This window comes from Scardinius erythrophthalmus, assembly GCF_964197995.2.
Source record: "Scardinius erythrophthalmus genome assembly, chromosome: 25".
NCBI lineage: Eukaryota > Metazoa > Chordata > Actinopteri > Cypriniformes > Leuciscidae > Scardinius > Scardinius erythrophthalmus.
The window spans coordinates 20183000-20200509 of record NC_138245.1 but is presented as its reverse complement, the minus strand read 5'-3'; the positions used below and the strand labels follow the sequence as shown (position 1 = coordinate 20200509).

The following is a 17510-nucleotide window of genomic DNA, read 5'->3' as shown; positions in this document are numbered from 1 at the left end:
CTTACAAACCTTTTTGTATAGTTTTATAAGTTTTTTGGTTGTTAATCGATAGTATGTTGTTGAATATGTGAAGTGTTTTTTTTAGTTCTTTACTGTTTTTCTTTAAATCAATTTTCTATTTCTCCATCGTTCAATCTTGTACCTTTTTTTGTCTTTTTTTTTTTTTTTTTTTTTTTTTTTTAATGTAGTTTTGATTTACCTTGTAGCTGGTTGGTTTGGTTCATGCCTTACAACTCTACAATGAAGACTTATTTTTAATTTTAAAACTTCCGGAACCAAGGCCATGGAAAAAGTGGGTGGGCACTGTTGCACTTTACTTTTCTGAATTTTCCTGAATGACATCCCTTTGTCTCCATTTCAGCTGGTGTATGATAAGATCCCACGTGGTGATTTGCAGCAGAGAACCATTCACCTGCGGGTACTGAATGAGGGAGCATTCTGGGACAACACCCTACTGGGTGAAACCATCATCCAATTGAAAGACCTCATCCCAGGCCATCGCATGGTGGACTGGCACCAGCTTGGCACCAGAGGCTCCGACATAAACCGTTAGCGCTTGTATGGATGCCCAGAAGTGAAGGATTTCACTTGTGTATTTCAGTGTGCATGTGTTTGTGTCTGTCTTTGCTTATGGGTCGGGAGTTGGAGATGCCCAGCTGCTCAGAAGGCTGTTTCCCCCAGTGGGGGGTTGTGTTTGTTGATTCTCCTACCCAGGAGGTGTGTAGATTCGGTGATGGAGTGTCATCACTTGATACTGTTCTGGTGGGGTACCGTGCACCATGTGAACCAGAAGCGGTTCTTGGTAACACTATGGGACAAAAACCATTTGGTGACAAGGATTGGCAAAAAGAATATTTAAAGATGAAATGACTTCCATGCGCCATATTTTTGGGGGATTTCTGGAAAATTGCTGTCCATGAAACTTTAATGCCCTGTTTTGTTTTCTTGAGGATGCTAATGGAAATTTAAGTTATTTTCTTTTTAAGATGTTTCTCTATTGTGGCTCAATTTTGAGCTTTGTTGTGTCTTGTGACATTTAGTTATGCCTCTTTGTATCAGATTTTGCAGATTTACCTAAAAATTAATAGTGAGGGCCGCTTTTGTACTGTTAAGTTGGGTAATTTCACATTGCCTGTGGCATTTACCTGATCATTTAAAAAAAGGGATGAACACTTGATAGTCTTAGGCTTGAAACCATGGTGGAATTAACTTGCTTCATATAACCACTGCAGTGGAAATGACACACAGAGAACAGAGTGAATGTAGATTTTTGATCATGTAAAATAGGTGCATAAAAACGAAAAGATGAATTGCATGTGAGTATATTGAACAACAGAGACAAACCCTGAGGAATATGGATTATTTCTTTACATAAACCACTAACATTTGTTTCTTTCTGAAATGATGGCACAACTTTTTATACAGAAAAGGCTTTCAAAGGGACTTTACTTCAGGGTCGATGATTTTACCTTGATATATAAACATAACCTACACAAGGGAAATTCTATTTGAAAATGGTTGATTTGCATGCTGTAAAATTTGCTACTGGATAAATATTGCATTTTTTGCATTTGTTTGTCAAGTACATTGACCTCATATTTTTCCAAGTTTTATTGGTTAATTTATTTTTCCCCCCTTTTTTTTCAAAGGGGGAGTGAAATTAAAACTTTAGACTAGTTCTGTCAGTATTTCCGTTCCTCCTTTTTATGTAAAACTGCATGTAAATTAAATGCTAAATATACCACAGTAGATTTTTTTTTTTTCTGGGAAACTTGCTTAAAGATTTTGCATTCCGACTTGCTTTACTTTGCACTCAGTTTGATTTGAGAAGAAATGCATTATAGCTCACAGTAAGGTTGGAAGGGAAAATTAAGTAATTGGAAATTTCCTTAAATTTGTGTTTAATCTGATTCTCATAAAATTATCCAGTTTAACCAATCGGCATTTAGTGTGTGTAAAATAATAAAATAGGAAAACTATGAAGTTTTTGAGAATGCATAATGACAGGAACTGTTTTCAATCTTCATTGAATTGATATCTTTAAATCAATTACATACAAGTTGAAAGTGCAACCCTGTATGTCGAGGTGCTCTAACAATCCAGTAGCCTTAAGCAAACGTGGATATGATTATCCAGGTCAATGTAGTCCCTGTTGTTCCATGGCTTTTTCTAACCTGAGAAACCAGCTCAATTTCAGAAATGAAGTACTTTCTTTTTTTTTTTTTTTTTCAAAGTATTGAACTTTCTTTCAAATGAATGATTATGTGTGTTTTTTTCCAAAGGGCACTACTGTGTGAGGTTTAACCTAATGGGAAATGATTGTACGATTGCATGCCAACTCTATAATGGAAACCTGAGCGTTTTGTTTTGAAAATCTTTTTGTTGTGAATGTGCAGAAAAGATTGGGTTTAAAGGTATAGAACTTTTATAACATCTGTGACCCTTATTTTAATAACTAAAGAGAATGTGAGCATAAAATCAATAGGGTTGACATATGTAAATGCTGAGAATCTAATTTTGATGTGATTTATGGATTATAAATGGGCTTTATTCCATTTTTCCATTTCTAGGAAAATTGTTTCTCTTCTAATTTCAAACCATGTTTTTAAAATTTATTTGCACTTAATAAATGCACAAGGAAACCGACTTGAATACTGTGTGTTTCTTGCCCTGGCTAGTTTGCATTTGTTGGACCACATAAACCTCTACAAAGATGGTGCAATGATCAATGTGAAATGATGAAACTTGTGCAAGTCTTGTTTAGATGCACATTCACATGGATTCCATGTTGAATCTCAGTTGTGCACGACTGACCACAACAATCCACTTTACTGAGACGCTTGTGACTTTATCCCATATGCTGTTTAGTCTGTCATCACACTGAAGCAATGATTACATCAGACTGGGGTTTATCATAAAGGCTTTAATTGCCTGTCTGAACAGTCTATGTTCTTCCACATTACTCATTATTCTGATACTCCAGAGAATTCTGATGACATTTCTTATTCATCCATGTTAATGTAACAAATTAAAACATTCCATTGAGACTGGGTTTAATTGGGACAATCTGGGAATAAAATTCAGTTTTTTTTCACATCAAATAGATAGGAAAACCTGAATAAAGTACAGACCTATAAATTAGACCAGAGTTACGTTTTTGATTCCCTCTTACGCTCCAGGATTGCAGATACAAGAGCAGGGAATGGGGGAAAAAACATGCGATATTGCTTTAATAAAGACTGGCTTATGTGTCCCAACTGTCCACATATTATTTAGTGAAAATCACAAAAGAAAACGAAAAAAATATGCGTTTTCATTTAGCATCAGCAGTCATTTCCTCATGATGCATTAGTTGTGGTTGAGGGATTCTGCACAGGCAAGTTCACCAAAAAAGCCTTTACACCAAGGCACAAATAGATCTGTCAAATTCATGCTGAAACTATCACTGGACTTCGAATAGATCAGTCGAACTACTAGAAGCACTTGCATTAAAGATTTAGAATATCCTGAGGGATTTATGTATGTGTTGCCGTGCATTGCGGGGCATGCACTGAACATCTTATATAACACACGCATCAATGTACCACGTGAGATCAGAATTTTACCACAGTCCCTAAGCGCACGGTAATGCTACTGAAAATTAGAGACACTCCCTTACAGCTTTTCTGATGAAATCTCTCCGCTTTAGCTCAGCGGCTAGGGAACAAAACGGCGACGTCAACGAGTCTGAATACCAAGTATTTCTATTTAAAACGAACTAAAAGTGAAACCACTTGTTTTGTAACTTGTAAGGACACCGCTTTGACTCGATTTTGATGTTACTGCCGTTTTTTCTCCTACAACTTACAGTATTTTCTTTCGAAAAACGCGGCAGCCGGGCTCGATTGAGGTGACAGAAGACTGACAGTTGAAGAACCGACGCTCGCTTTGCTTCCACTCAAACGTCAAAATGGCTTTTGTTTCAAGCTTTCCTTTGGAGTATACCAGCCTATCTTACTCTTACACCACCTCAAACTGCCTTTCCTTTCCTTCTGCTGCTTCTACAGTCCCTTCAAACCGAAATAATTGGTGTTATTTTCCTCAGGACGGCACAGTTGGCGTTAACACTGCGGTCAATATGGACGCCGAAGCTATTCGCGTGAGCCGGTGTGGACTCAACACAGTCTAAACGACATGGACTTTTTCATTTACCCCGGAGAATATTTATCTGTACTCATGGATGGTGTTAAGGGCTGAAAGAAATGAGAAAACGGAGCGTTTTAGTTTTTCGTAGCTAACATTTAGCCATACATTAAAGCTTGGTACTAGCTGCGTTAGCCAGCTAACTTAAGCCTTATAAGGCCATATTTATGTTGTATTAGAAATTGTTCTGTATATTATCATCATTCAGAGACATTTAAACGACATTCGAAGCCGGAGCACTTTTATGCAAATGAAGTCTAAACAGTGTGTTAAACGAGCCACTTCTTAAGGAAGTAACTTAATTTGTTAGTTTGTTCTATTTTCGTTAAGTTTATGTAGTTCAGCGCATTTCATATTTTTCAGAAGTATGAGCACACATGAACACTTTCCTCAAGGGGACACGCGGCCCGCGCGTGGCGGTGACGAGCCTACTGACAGCTCGTGGATAAGCGTGTTCTCGCTGGTCTCCAGGCCTGCGTGGTCTCTCCTGCAGAGATATTTCCCGGGAAGAACCCAGACTTCATTTGAAATGAAGTCAAATCTAGATATTGGAAACTCTCTGACCCCTTTGAGAGTTGAATATCTCCACTGCCAGCATGAAAACGCGGCGCATGCGTCCTCCAGAGATCGGGGGACTCTAGTCTGGTTCACGCACGATTCGTTGAGCGAACTGGGAATTCAGAACACCTCCCAGAAAGATTTCAATCTTCAAAAGCAGGCATCGATTGGATACCTCGGAACGGCGAGAAACTTGCTCAGCCAGGTGTTAATGAACACTCCTGAAAAAAGACGCGCAAAACCAGAAAGCGGATGCGATTTGTGCCCGGATACGGCTTCCGTGCGACCCACTAACAGCTGGTGGTGGGGTGGATTTGGGGAGGCTGACGACAAACCTCAAAACTTGCTGCTAAATGTAGCACAAAGCAGAAAAGAGACTGACACGAGCTGGCAGCATTGTGGAGAACATCACAGTGTCGGCTATTGTCAGAGCCGCTCGCCGGCGACCGTTGCCATGACGAACGAACTGTGTTTATGTAGCAATGATGGGCCATCAATGCACAACGAAAGCACTGGTCCCTTGTGCTCCAAAGAGCTGACCCACAATGCAAGCCTGCACATGCCCAAACCAGAATCCCTCCTCAACTCATACCAGCTTCCACTAGATGTTAAGCAGCAACTACTAGTTTGTAGTAGAGCCTATAATGAGGTGGCAGTTCTGACCCCTGACCAAGATAATGGCTACTCCAGCTTGGAGGAAGAACACTCAAATAGTAAACTTCACATGAAGCTGTTTTCCAAGGAACAGGAGGTGTCGGAAACAGCCGAAGACAACCCATCTCAGAGTAGCACTACAGAGAGTGAGTGTCATAGTGAACCTGTCATTTGTGAGGAAGAAATTAAGGAAAGTGAAAAAGAGGACTCTGAGAAGACCGCAAAAACAGTTCCGGCTGCTGAAAACGGGCCGTTTTTGGCCACGCCTCAATGTCAGAACAAGGTCATTGCTTACATCATGGGCAGCCCTTGCAGTGGCGAATCTGAATCGGAGGATGATGGTGATTGGGACAGTAATGACGATGATGGCTTTGACAGTGAAGGCTCATCCCACTTCTCAGAGTCTGAGGACCTGGATGACAGCGACGATGAATCTGAGGAAGACTCGGATGGAGAGGAGGCCGACTCCGAGACCGAGAGGCTGTGGAATTCTCTGTGCCAAAACGGAGATCCTTATAACCCGAGGAACTTCAGAGCTCCTTTAAGGACAGCCTCCAAGCCAAGCCCTGCGACCACAGACTCCTCGGTCTCCGAGTCTCCACCAGCGCCTATGTCCTCCCAGCATTCTCCGCCTCCGTCGTCGCCCTCGCTCTCTGAGAACGAGTCGAGTGAAGACACCTGTGAGATGGATGAGGAAGAGAATCAGAGACTGTGGAACTCTTTTAGCTGTTCATCAGACCCCTACAGCCTCTTCAACTTCCAGGCCTCCATGCAGACTCAGAAAACCCTCAAAGTCTGCTGCAAGGAGAAAGCATCTGGAACGCCACGCTACAAGAGAGAGGAGGCTGAGGAGAGGCTGGACAGCGGATTCTCAGAGATCTCCCCTTTGCCATGCTCGAGCAGTGCCACAGTTGTTCAGCTGAGGAAGGTTTGTATAACATTGACCCCTTATTGCATTATCACATTCCATCTTATGTAATTATCTTTCTGTACATTTTGTTTGCTTACAAAGTGCGAGGTGGTGTGGTTGGCTTAAGAACACTTAATGTGTCTGGAATTGAAGAATGAATCAGATGGAGACAGTAACAACTTTGACTCATGCCGTTGTTAGAAGAGTAGTTTTTCGGTAGTTTTGTTTATAGTCATAGACTCACTTTAAGTTCACCAAAAGTTTAAAATCATTACACATGCTTCATCAAATCCTGGTTAATTTTTAGTAAAAGTTAATTTTTGCTAATTGAGGAAGCAATTTCCTTAGGAAAGTTAATTTTAAACAGCCAACATGCCAACCTTTTTTTTTTTTTAATATGTAACATAGTTGTTTTAGATAAGATAAGACTTTATTGACCCCCCTGGAGGAAATTGAGGTGCTTGCAGCAGTGGTACAAGGGACTTTAACACTGGTAGGTAAAATAAAGTGGTAACACTTTATAATAAGGTTAATTAGTTAACATTGCTTAATGCATTAGGTATGGATGGATTTTTTATAACATTTATTAATCTAAGTTAATATTGATTTCTATGTTTTGGAAAGAAGTCTCTTTTGCTTACCACTGCTGCGTTTATTTGATAAAAAATACAGTAAAACAATAAATTTGTGATATTATTACAATTAAAATAACTGTTCTATTTTAATATATTTAGAAATGTAATTCCTGTGATTGCAAAGAATTTTCAGCATCATTGCAGTCTTTAGTGTCACATGATCCATTAGAAATCATTCTAATATGCTGATTTGCTGCTCAAGAAACATTTCTTATTATCTAAACAGCATAGTTATTTTAAATTGTAATAATATTTCACAATATTACTGTTTTTATTGTATTTTTTAATCAATAAATACAACCGTTAAGCGCACATAAGAGACTTCCTTCAAAAACATTTTACCAACCCCAAAATTTTGAACGGTAGTGTGTTAATATTTTTATTTGTCAAGGACACAATGAATCAGTAGTTACAGTGAAGACTTTTACGTTGTTAGAAAAGATTTAATGCTGTTCTTTTGAACTTTATATTCATTAAGTGATCCTAAAAAGCATCAGCTGTCAACATTGATGATGATAATAATAACAAATGTTTCATGAACAGTAAATCTGCATATTTAAATGATTTGAATGATCATGTTACACTGAAGAATGGGGTAATGGCTGCTAAAATTTTAACTTTGCCATCATATAAATAAATACAAAAATTAAATATATAAAAATAGAAAACCGTTATTTTAAATTGTAATAATATTTATCAATATTACTCTTTGTACAAATAAATGCAGCCTTAAGGTTATGATACGCGGGGCAACTTTTTTGAGCAATGTTTCAGAGCGATGTTGCTTGGGCACTTTCCCACTGAGAATGAGCAACAAATTTCGATCTGGATGCTTTAGATCGGTCATGGACCCTCTTTCTCTCCTGGTTTCCCGCCGATGGCAACATTGCTCAAAAAGTTGCCCCGTGTATCATCACCTTTAGTGAGCACAGGCCATTTATTTAAAAAAAACTTTCAGACCCCAGGCTTTTGAATGGTAATTACACAATTGATTTTTAACATTTCTAGGAAAAATTGTCAACATTGAATTAACAATGAACAATAATTATTTTATATTAACATAAACCTGGAATAAGAAATTGCCCATTGTTATTTCTTGACACCTGATGCATTAGCCAATATTTATAAATTGAACCTTATTATAGTTTTGCCAAGATAGTTTTAAAATAAGAATATATAGTAAGAGAATACAGGATGAATTGTGCCTTTCATATATTCGGAATAATAGTTTATGTCCTCATCAGACCAACAATAGAGCATTTAGGTAAATGCGTGATATTTTATTGTATACGATGAATGGTACTAGCAACACTTAATCTTCTTTCGCGCTATTATTCTGCCTTATTTCCTTTCTTTGTCAATATGGGAACATAGGCTAGCTTGAGAAAATGATGTAAAGCCATGCAAGATCATTTTTAAAAAAAAATTCCCCCTCCTCTGCCTGTGATGATCTGATGCAATGGTTCCATTTTGCTGTCTCCAGGGAGACTGAGTTCGTGCGCTGCCCATTACTCATTATCACTTTATAGCGTGCAGCATTTCATGACTCTGTCATCACGCTAGTCAGAGTCATTAGCTTTAGTCTGAGGGTTATGGCACTCCCAACCACTCACATGTGTTAGGAACAATCACTATGATGTCTTAAAATGCTGCCTAGTGACATCACTCACATTATATCTCAATTCTCAACAGTTTAAGCACAATCTCGTGTTACTTGGCAACAGTGAAGTGATGAGTCTGAAAAGGGAGCAGAAATAAGAGCATTGGGTCTAAATTGCAAATTTTTCCTTTAGTTTATTAGTTACTGACGCACATTTGCTTTCAAGAATGTAGAGAATGCTCATGGGATGCCAGGTTTTAATGACACAGAAATGCTTTACTTATATAATGTGTAACAACTTGTTGAACAATAGATGACATTTTATTATACTCATTTTTTTTGTTTATTCCTTTCACAGGTGACATTTATGGAAGAGGTCGAGGAGTTCTATGCCAGCAGCGATGAGGACCGCCATGGGCCCTGGGAGGAAATCGCCCGGGACCGCTGTCGTTTTCAACGCCGTGTACAGGAAGTTGAAGAGACTATCAGCTACTGCCTTTCTCCTACTTTCCGCCTGGACATTTTTCAAAGACTCTACAGTACTAGCTAATCAAAAGCTTTGTTTGTTGTTTGGCAGTAAGTGTAAACAATGAATAAGAAATAATATATATCTATATATATCAATAGTTTAATTCAGGGCATCAGGAGGCCCTTAAATGTTCAAAGGGCTCACAAGTCACAAATCCAAGGAACTCAATGGTTCCTGCCAGGGAAAGTCAACTCGAGTCGTGCTGAAATGTTTTGCGCTGAGTGTCGTGTGGATTTTCAGAAATATGCAGTTTGTTTTGGTTTTTCTTTCATACAAGTCACACTGTCCTTTCTAGCCCTTATTACAATAGTTTCATTTTAAGGAGAAAAACAAAGAGGAACTACACATCTGTTTAATGGCAGGATTCCCACTCAGTGCTGAACACTAAAAGTTTCAAAATTACAATTTTATCTACTTCAGAGTTTTTTCTCATGCCTATTGGAAAATTGATTTAATGATTTACTTGACTTGGTTGAGTGATGCACGAACAATACACACAAGTGCACTAACTTCATGAGGCGACACTAAATTGATGTTCATCTTTCTCTTAGGACTGTATTAGTGCAAAAGTATTCTGGAGGGAAAGTGGTTAGCTTTCCGATCCCTGTTGTTTTCGTCTTGCAGGCCTTCTTACAAACTCAAAGCCAAAGATAACGTTCTTCTGCTCTGCAAAGGATCATGAAGCCAGGCCTCAGTGTTTGATGCTACAGGGGCGCACCGGGTGAACAATCCCCCAGAGTAATCGCACTCATTACCCACATTAAACCTAGTGGTATTTTGCCGGAGCTGAGCAATGCTTTTATCAGTGTCTGTTCCTGTGTTTGAGTAAAGATATATGGACGTGGGCCTTAGTGCAATGTATTTGCATGATCCTAAATGGAAAGATGTTCTTTTCCCCATCACTATTTATTGGACACAACCATTTGACTTAATCTGTGGAAATCGCTGTCGTGTAATGGGGTTTTTCTCTGTGCTTTGAACTGTGGCAGCTGTGACTAACATAGTAAAATGTTGACTATAAAGGTGAAATGCAGGGACAAAATGCATGGTTTTGATCTGATATATAATATGCTTGATGTTGAAGCATAAAGGTAATTTGTTAATCAGTATAATTAACATAAAAGCATTTTATTTTTGTAATACATTTTAGCATTTCAGCATATGTTATGGGGTTTGTGACGAAAGACTAGTCATAATTTAATTAACAATCAATAAAAAGTACTGCAGAAAAAAATGACTTTTGTGTACTCATAATGTTGTATTTTTTTTTTTTTTTTTTTTTTTTTTTGCACTATACTGCATCACAAAAACTTTGGTATACCTTGGCACAACCTGTTTATTTTCAAAGAGGTAACATACATTTTGAAAGAAAAAGTTATACAATTAAAACATTACATGCAGATGTGGACAAAGCACACAACTTCCTTATTTGAGTGAAAGTACAGATAGTAGCCTACTGGTCAAATATTACTCCGTTACAAGTAAAAGTTAAGACCTATTTTTTACTCATACTCGTTTTTAAAAGTACTTAAGTATCAAAAGTAAATGTCAATGCATTGTTTTATTATTGTTGCATTTTTGTATGTAATACTTACAGTACCTTATGCCTCTGAGCCTGCCTACGTATCCTCATATCAAAATTAAATTTATTTCTGTAACACAGTTCCAGTAGTGGGATTGAATGTGAGATTGAATAAGTGCACACTCAATAATGTCCACAATGGTTTCGGACACCCAAATGGCTGTTCCCTCAAATAGTGCCCTATTTAAAGTTTTTTGGCTGTTAGTATGAATATGATACCCTTACTGTTATCTAAAAAGCTAGTGTGCTCCAAAACAATGACAAAATTCGCATTTAGAAGACCAAACCCAACGTTAAAAATGGAAATCGGTTGATGTCAGAATCCAACGTCAGATTGACATTAATCTCCATCGTAGCACAGACGTTATTGTGGTTGAAAATGTTCTGATGTCAACCCGACTTTCATTTCCAACCAAAATCCAACGTCTCTCCGACGTTGGATGTTAACGTCAATCTGACATCGGGTTCTGACGTCAACCCGACTTTAATTTCCAACCAAAATGCAACCCCTGCAACAAAAATCATCCACTGACTGACGTTAACTTTCTACTCAAGGACCTTGATAAAAATGTAGTGGAGTAAAAAGTACGATATTTGTCTTTCAAATGTAGTGAAGTTAAAGTAAAAAGTTTCCAGAAAAAATAATACTCAAGTAAAGTACAGATAGGCCTACTCAAAAAGTGTACTTAATTAAGCTACATGTACTTTGTTACTGTCCACCTCTGATATGTGTGTTGGTCTTTAGACTAATAGAAAATGGAACTTTATTGCTGTGAAAGCTGCTATTACAGTATGAAAAAGCATCCTGCTATTACTTTGTACAACACTAAATCCTACAATGCAAAGTGCTTGACCTTCCATTTCCTGTTATGCCTGAACTGATTTATATTTGACTTGTTATATAAGCCATTATGTATGCCTCATTATTTGATTGTCACACGTTGAGACGTTTTTCTACAAAACTGGATTTAAGATTACCACTTTTATTTCTGTGCATCCATGTGACAAAGTAGGCTAGCATACTGTTTAACTTGGATTGTGAATAATGCCTACTGTTTCACAGTTTACTTTCACGTAGGCGACTAAAGTAGTTGGCAGGATAGTGCACAGTAGTCAGAAGTGCTGTGGTTTGCTAGTATTCCAATCTCGACATCATCATTCAGCACTGAGTCCTGATCATGTTGTGGATTGTAGCTACTCGACGGAATAATGTTATGAAGACGCCATAATTTCATCCACATGACAACTGATTCTAGTTCTTTGGATAATGGGATGTGCAATCTGTCAGGAATGTCTCAAGATAAGTTATTCATAAACCCTTCTCGATTTTAGGCTCTTTCTTGTTCCGTTAGGCCTAACAGTTATATAAATAAGTAGCCTATGGCGTCGCGTATTTACTTTTTTTGTTGTTGTTATTATTTGGTATTTCAATGAGCAGATATGACATAGTCCTATATTTTACAATGAGGAAAACGTAGAATAGTAGCCTTTAGTTTTGAGTCTTTATTAGCTCTATGTTGGTGTATTGGCACGACAATGAGAAGTGTGCGAGCTCTCTAGAGTTATTTAAAGTGTTTACAAGGAGAGTTTGCAGTAGAACTGCGGATTATTTGAAAGTAAACTAACAGGAATGTGGGAACGGCTTTGCAGAAATGGTAGGCTTATGAGCATCGATGACTCATTAGTCATGGTATTTACTTTATCCAGTTTAAAAATACTGTAGGCTAAGTGACCAGCCAATAGTCCTATACGTCAAAGGATAAACCAAACTAAAATGCATTTTCCCCCATTGCCAAGACAAACATTGACCGTGACAATACACCAAACGTTTGATAGCAGCATCTGTTCTATTCATCTCTTTTTATATATAAGTTATATATATATATATACCAAACAGGTTCTTTGTTCAAACAGGAGTCTCTTTTCTTCTATTTTCATTTAGAATAGGGATAAGTCAATATTTACATTTTGTACATTTGCTTATATTTTTCCGGGCTATTATTTTTTCTTTGACTGTTTTAGTGACTGAATGTTTAGAGAGAAGACTTGCTCGACAGGACAGTGTGCAGAAATATATGAGAGAAAAAAAAAATATTTTTTTTTAGGTCGCTTTTGGTTAAATTTCTTTACCAGTCAGTAGAGGGCGCTGTGTACAATATGTAATTAGAGGGCACAGTATACCGTTCGTCACTAGAGGGCGCTGTGTAGAATTGTCCATAGAGAACACTGTTTACAGTTTATCGCTAGAGGCCGCTGTATATCAATTGTTTTAGGTCTACAAGCAGTGATGAAAGTGTTTTCAAAAAGAACAAGATGTGACAAAGGACCACTTTTATAGTATTTTTGTAGAAGCATTTGCTGCTGTTTTGGATGGTTTATGAAACAATAAAATGTTATCTAAACTATCAATCACCATACTTGAGTTCCAGTTCTGAATTACTACTGGAATAAGACAAGTATTTGCAATAGACTCTTTCAGAATTGCAGTTGCTTTAAGTGTTTAGGCTTGTCTGGCCTACAAGAAGCAACATACAATGTAATTGCAGTAATCTTCTGTATCTGTTGATGCGTGTGGACTGATGTGTGTTTATGGAGCTACTCTCTGAGGTGTGTCTGTCGGCTAAAGTCGTGAGTCTGTGGAATGTTAAGAATTAGATTAAATCCAGCTGAAGATTCAGCCGATGAAATTTGAGAACCATCACCTGCCACTGACACAGGATTTTTTTTCTATTAAAATATATTTCAAAATGTTATTTATTCCTGTGATGGCAAAGCTAAATTGTGACCTTGGACCACAAAACCAGTCACATGGGAAAAAATAAATAATACATTTAAATTGAGATTTCTACATCATCTGGAAGCTGAACAAATAAGCGTTCCATTTAGGATAGGACAATATTTGGCCGAGATACAATTATTTGAAAATCTGGAATCTGAGGGTGCAAAAAATCGAAACATTGAGAAAATCGCCTTTAAAGTTGTCTATTTATGTTAGCAACTTTGCTGCATCCACTTACAAAAATAAATGTTTTATATGTTTACGGAAGGAAATTTACTAAATATCTCCATGGAACAAAGATCTTTACTTTATATCCTTTTGGCATAAAAGAAAAAATGATACTTTTGACCCATACAATGTATTTTTGGCTATTGCCATAAATATACCCATGCGACTTACTGGTTTTGTGGTCCAGTCACAATTTTCAGCAGCCATTACTCCAGTCTTCAGTGTCACATGGTCCTTTAAGATTTGATGCTCAATAAGCTTTTGTCAATGTTTATTTTATTATTTGATTATTGTTAACAGTTATTCTTTGATGAATAAAAAGTTCAAAAGAACAGCGTGTATTTAAAAATAGAAATCATTTTCTAACATTATATACGTAGCCTATTTATTGTCACTTTGATGCAGTGCAATTAATGTAGCGTAGCCTATTGCAGTAATGCAATATGGAAAACAAGTTATTTTCATATACTTGAGTTACATTTACAAAATCAGATGTGCAATATATATATATATACAGTATATATATATATATATATATATAAACACACATACGTTTTTAAGCTCATATTAATAGAGATGATACATAAATATGTCTGTTTTAAAAAGTAGAAAACTATTCAAAATGCACTAATGAAGGCAAAAAAGAAATTAAAAGGATAAAAGAATCATTGATATACTCCCTTATACATTAGATTCTGATTAAAATTAAAAACGGATTAAAATTCTAATATTTAAAGAAACATTGTTAACTACCCATATGCAGATCTCTCTCTCTCTCTCTCTCTCTCTCTCTCTCTCTCTCTCTCTCTCTCTCTCTCTCTCTCTCTCTCTCTCTCTCTCTCTCTCTCTCTCTGTGTCTGTCTGTCTGTCTGTCTGTCTGTCTGTCTGTCTGTCTGTGTGTGTATGTGTGGTTCACATATTCCCTATGTGGACAGAATTTTTGGTCCCCTTGAGGAAAGCAGCTGATAAATCAAATCATCCTCATGATTTTTGAAAATAAAAATAAAAATGCAGAAAGTTTTCTGTGATGGGTAGGTTTAGGGTTAGGGGATAAAATATACGGTTTGTACAGTATAAAAATCATTATGTCTATATGAAACATTGAAACCGAATGTGTGTGTGCAGGTGATGTGCTTGTTTCTCAGTTTCTAAGGGGTTAATCCAAGGCTGTAAGCCGGAAACACGAGTGCCATTGGTGGGCTTCTTGCCTGGGGGTGGGCTTGTGAGAGATTACAGTTTCACTTCTCCCTCTTTTTTTAATTAAACGGAAAATAGAAGCAGCTGTGAAAGCGTCACCCACCGCTCCCCACTGTACCCATCAACATAATGGCCCCCTATCCATCTCTCCTTCACTCTCTTGCCCCTTCCCTCCCTTCATTTTCCAACCAGCGGTGATTGACAGCTCAGAGCAGGTCATGTGACGCGTAAATACCCAGGGATTTTCAGCGAGCATGCTCCATAGTGCCCCTCCTCCCCTCCTGCCTCCATTTCTCCAGTACGCTTGTCACTCCCTCCTTTATCCATCCTTTCCTGAAAAGGGGATGCTGTTATTGTAGCATCTCGCCGTGACTGCCTGCACCAGCTAGTTTTGTTGCTATTGTCAGTTGTTGTCAGGAACGACTTTTCTTTGCTTACAACTGATTCATTATTTAGTATTTTTAAAATATGATTATATTTCATTTTCATTTGTGGACATAATAAGAATATCCAAACACTGTCAAGGAGCTTATAGCAGTTTCCTGGTAAGTACTGATATTTGTGCATTTGGGATTTTATTCATGAAATGTCTCAGTGTTAGGGCTGTTTCGTAGCATTTGTTTTCCCCCTGTTTTTTGAGCATGTTCACACACTTATGATTAATTCATATAGGAAGTTTTTAAGTGAATATTTCATAGCTCTGAATGATTGAATGTGGATGGTACATCCTGTCCAAAATGCTGAATGTTTTGATCTGGTTGGTCCGATCCTCGTGGTTTTTGGGGTGTTGTCTGTGATTACAGATGCTTGGGTCTCACCAGATGGGCTTCGAGCCTCCCCCCCCCCCCCCCCCCCCCCCCAGAGTGCCGCCACCTGTCTGTCTTTCATTCTCTTTCGTTCTCGTTCGCCTGTTCCTTCAATGCAGGGTTTGTTCCAATCAAGTGCCGTCCAGCATGCAGAGTATCCAATCAAATCTAAAACCAAACCTGAGCTATTTGGATGAACCACACTTAGATTGAGAGGATAAACTCAATTGACTTCAACAGGCATCCTGTTTAAATCCTGGTTGTGTAATGGATTTCTCCCACCGGGGTTGTGCAATCTTGATTCGGATAAACGTGACACGTCTTTAAAGGAAAGATTTTCATATGAAGCACTTATCAAATATAAAGTCGTGTTAGTGCTTAACCATTTGAATCCAAGTTTTCTTGGATTAAATGCCATTTAAATGGAGTTGTGAGGCCTTTCATGAGCGAGCGTGTGTGTATGTTTGTGTGGAAAAGGGATGAATGCGGTGCTTTGCCTCTAAAAAAGACGCATCTGTGCTGGAAGCACACTAGCTCTCTGTCCCAGTGTATCTGTTTATGTTGCCACTCTCGCTGTTCTGTTTATCTACCGTGTGATTGGTTTGTGCAAAGGAAATGCACTTTTGTCTCTGTTTCTCATTGGTTGGAGAATGTAGGATCTATGCTGATGGCTGGTAACGCTGGTTGTGGTTTGTGTGAAACCTGTCAAAAAAAAAAAGGAGGGAAATGTGCTTGTGCATATGCATCTCTCTCTCGTCTCAGTCTCTTCTCTCTTGTTTGCATTTGCTTCACTCTCTGATGCAGTGCTGATAGTCTGAGACCCAGAGCGAATACTGAGTAGTGATGGAATGCGGTACTTCTAGAACATGCTGCTGGAGAACCCAATACTGCACATTTTGAGGCATCTTAAAGGGATAGTTCACTGAAAAATGAAGATTCAGTCAATCATGTACTCTTATGCTGTTACAAAAATGTTTGGCTTTCTTTATCCCGTGGAATGCAAAAGAAGATATTTTGAAGAATGTGCTGGTGGCTCTTTTTCATATAATGAAAGTGAATAAGGACTTGGCTGTCAAGCTCCAAAGCTCCAATATATATATATACTGTGTTTGACCCCCTTTCGCCTTCAGAACTGCCTTAATTCTACGTGGCATTGATTCAACAAGGTGCTGAAAGCATTCTTTAGAAATGTTGGCCCATATTGATAGGATAGCATCTTGCAGTTGATGGAAATTTGTGGGATGCACATCCAGGACACGAAGCTCCCGTTCCACCACATCCCAAAGATGTTCTATTGGGTTGAGATCTGGTGACTGTGGGGGCCATTTTAGTACAGTGAACTCATTGTCATGTTCAAGAAACCAATTTGAAATGATTCGAGCTTTGTGACATGGTGCAGTATCCTGCTGGAAGTAGCCATCAGAGGATGGGTACATGGTGGTCATAAAGGGATGGACATGGTCAGAAACAATGCTCAGGTAGGCCGTGGCATTTAAACGATGCCCAATTGGCACTAAGGGGCCTAAAGTGTGCCAAGAAAACATCCCCCACACCATTACACCACCACCACCAGCCTGCACAGTGGTAACAAGGCATGATGGATCCATGTTCTCATTCTGTTTACGCCAAATTCTGACTCTACCATCTGAATGTCTCAACAGAAATCGAGACTCATCAGACCAGGCAACATTTTTCCAGTCTTCAACTGTCCAATTTTGGTGAGCTTGTGCAAATTGTAGCCTCTTTTTCCTATTTGTAGTGGAGATGAGTGGTACCCGGTGGGGTCTTCTGCAGTTGTAGCCCATCCGCCTCAAGGTTGTGCATGTTGTGGCTTCACAAATGCTTTGCTG

The 17510-nt window shown here is 38.3% G+C and overlaps 3 protein-coding genes across 3 annotated transcripts in view; all 3 read left to right on the top strand.

Moving 5' to 3' along the window:
• The window catches only part of pik3c2b (phosphatidylinositol-4-phosphate 3-kinase, catalytic subunit type 2 beta), a 45378-nt gene extending 42732 nt beyond the window's left edge, over positions 1–2646 (top strand). The window contains exon 34 of the mRNA XM_081358447.1: positions 362–2646. Within this exon, the coding sequence (XP_081214573.1) occupies positions 362–553 (192 nt within the window). The 3' untranslated portion in view covers positions 554–2646. The remainder of the gene's footprint in view (positions 1–361) is intronic.
• ppp1r15b (protein phosphatase 1, regulatory subunit 15B) lies at positions 2646–10302 on the top strand. Its single transcript, XM_081358457.1, has 2 exons — positions 2646–6322; positions 8898–10302. The coding sequence occupies exons 1-2, from the start codon at positions 4550–4552 to the stop codon at positions 9087–9089; spliced, it is 1965 nt and encodes a 654-aa protein (XP_081214583.1). The 5' UTR covers positions 2646–4549; the 3' UTR covers positions 9090–10302.
• Positions 10303–15200: 4898 nt separating this feature from the next.
• plekha6 (pleckstrin homology domain containing, family A member 6) overlaps positions 15201–17510 on the top strand; it is a 112717-nt gene continuing 110407 nt past the window's right edge. Inside the window, exon 1 of the mRNA XM_081358239.1 lies at positions 15201–15399. The gene's annotated coding sequence lies outside the window, so the exon portion shown is untranslated. The remainder of the gene's footprint in view (positions 15400–17510) is intronic.

Bases quoted from the DNA above. Each gene is read 5' to 3' on its own strand.
- ppp1r15b (XM_081358457.1), top strand. From the start codon at position 4,550: ATGAGCACACATGAACACTTTCCTCAAGGGGACACGCGGCCCGCGCGT. The intron at 6,323-8,897 runs GTTTGTATAACA...TTCCTTTCACAG, and splicing joins CAGTTGTTCAGCTGAGGAAG to GTGACATTTATGGAAGAGGT.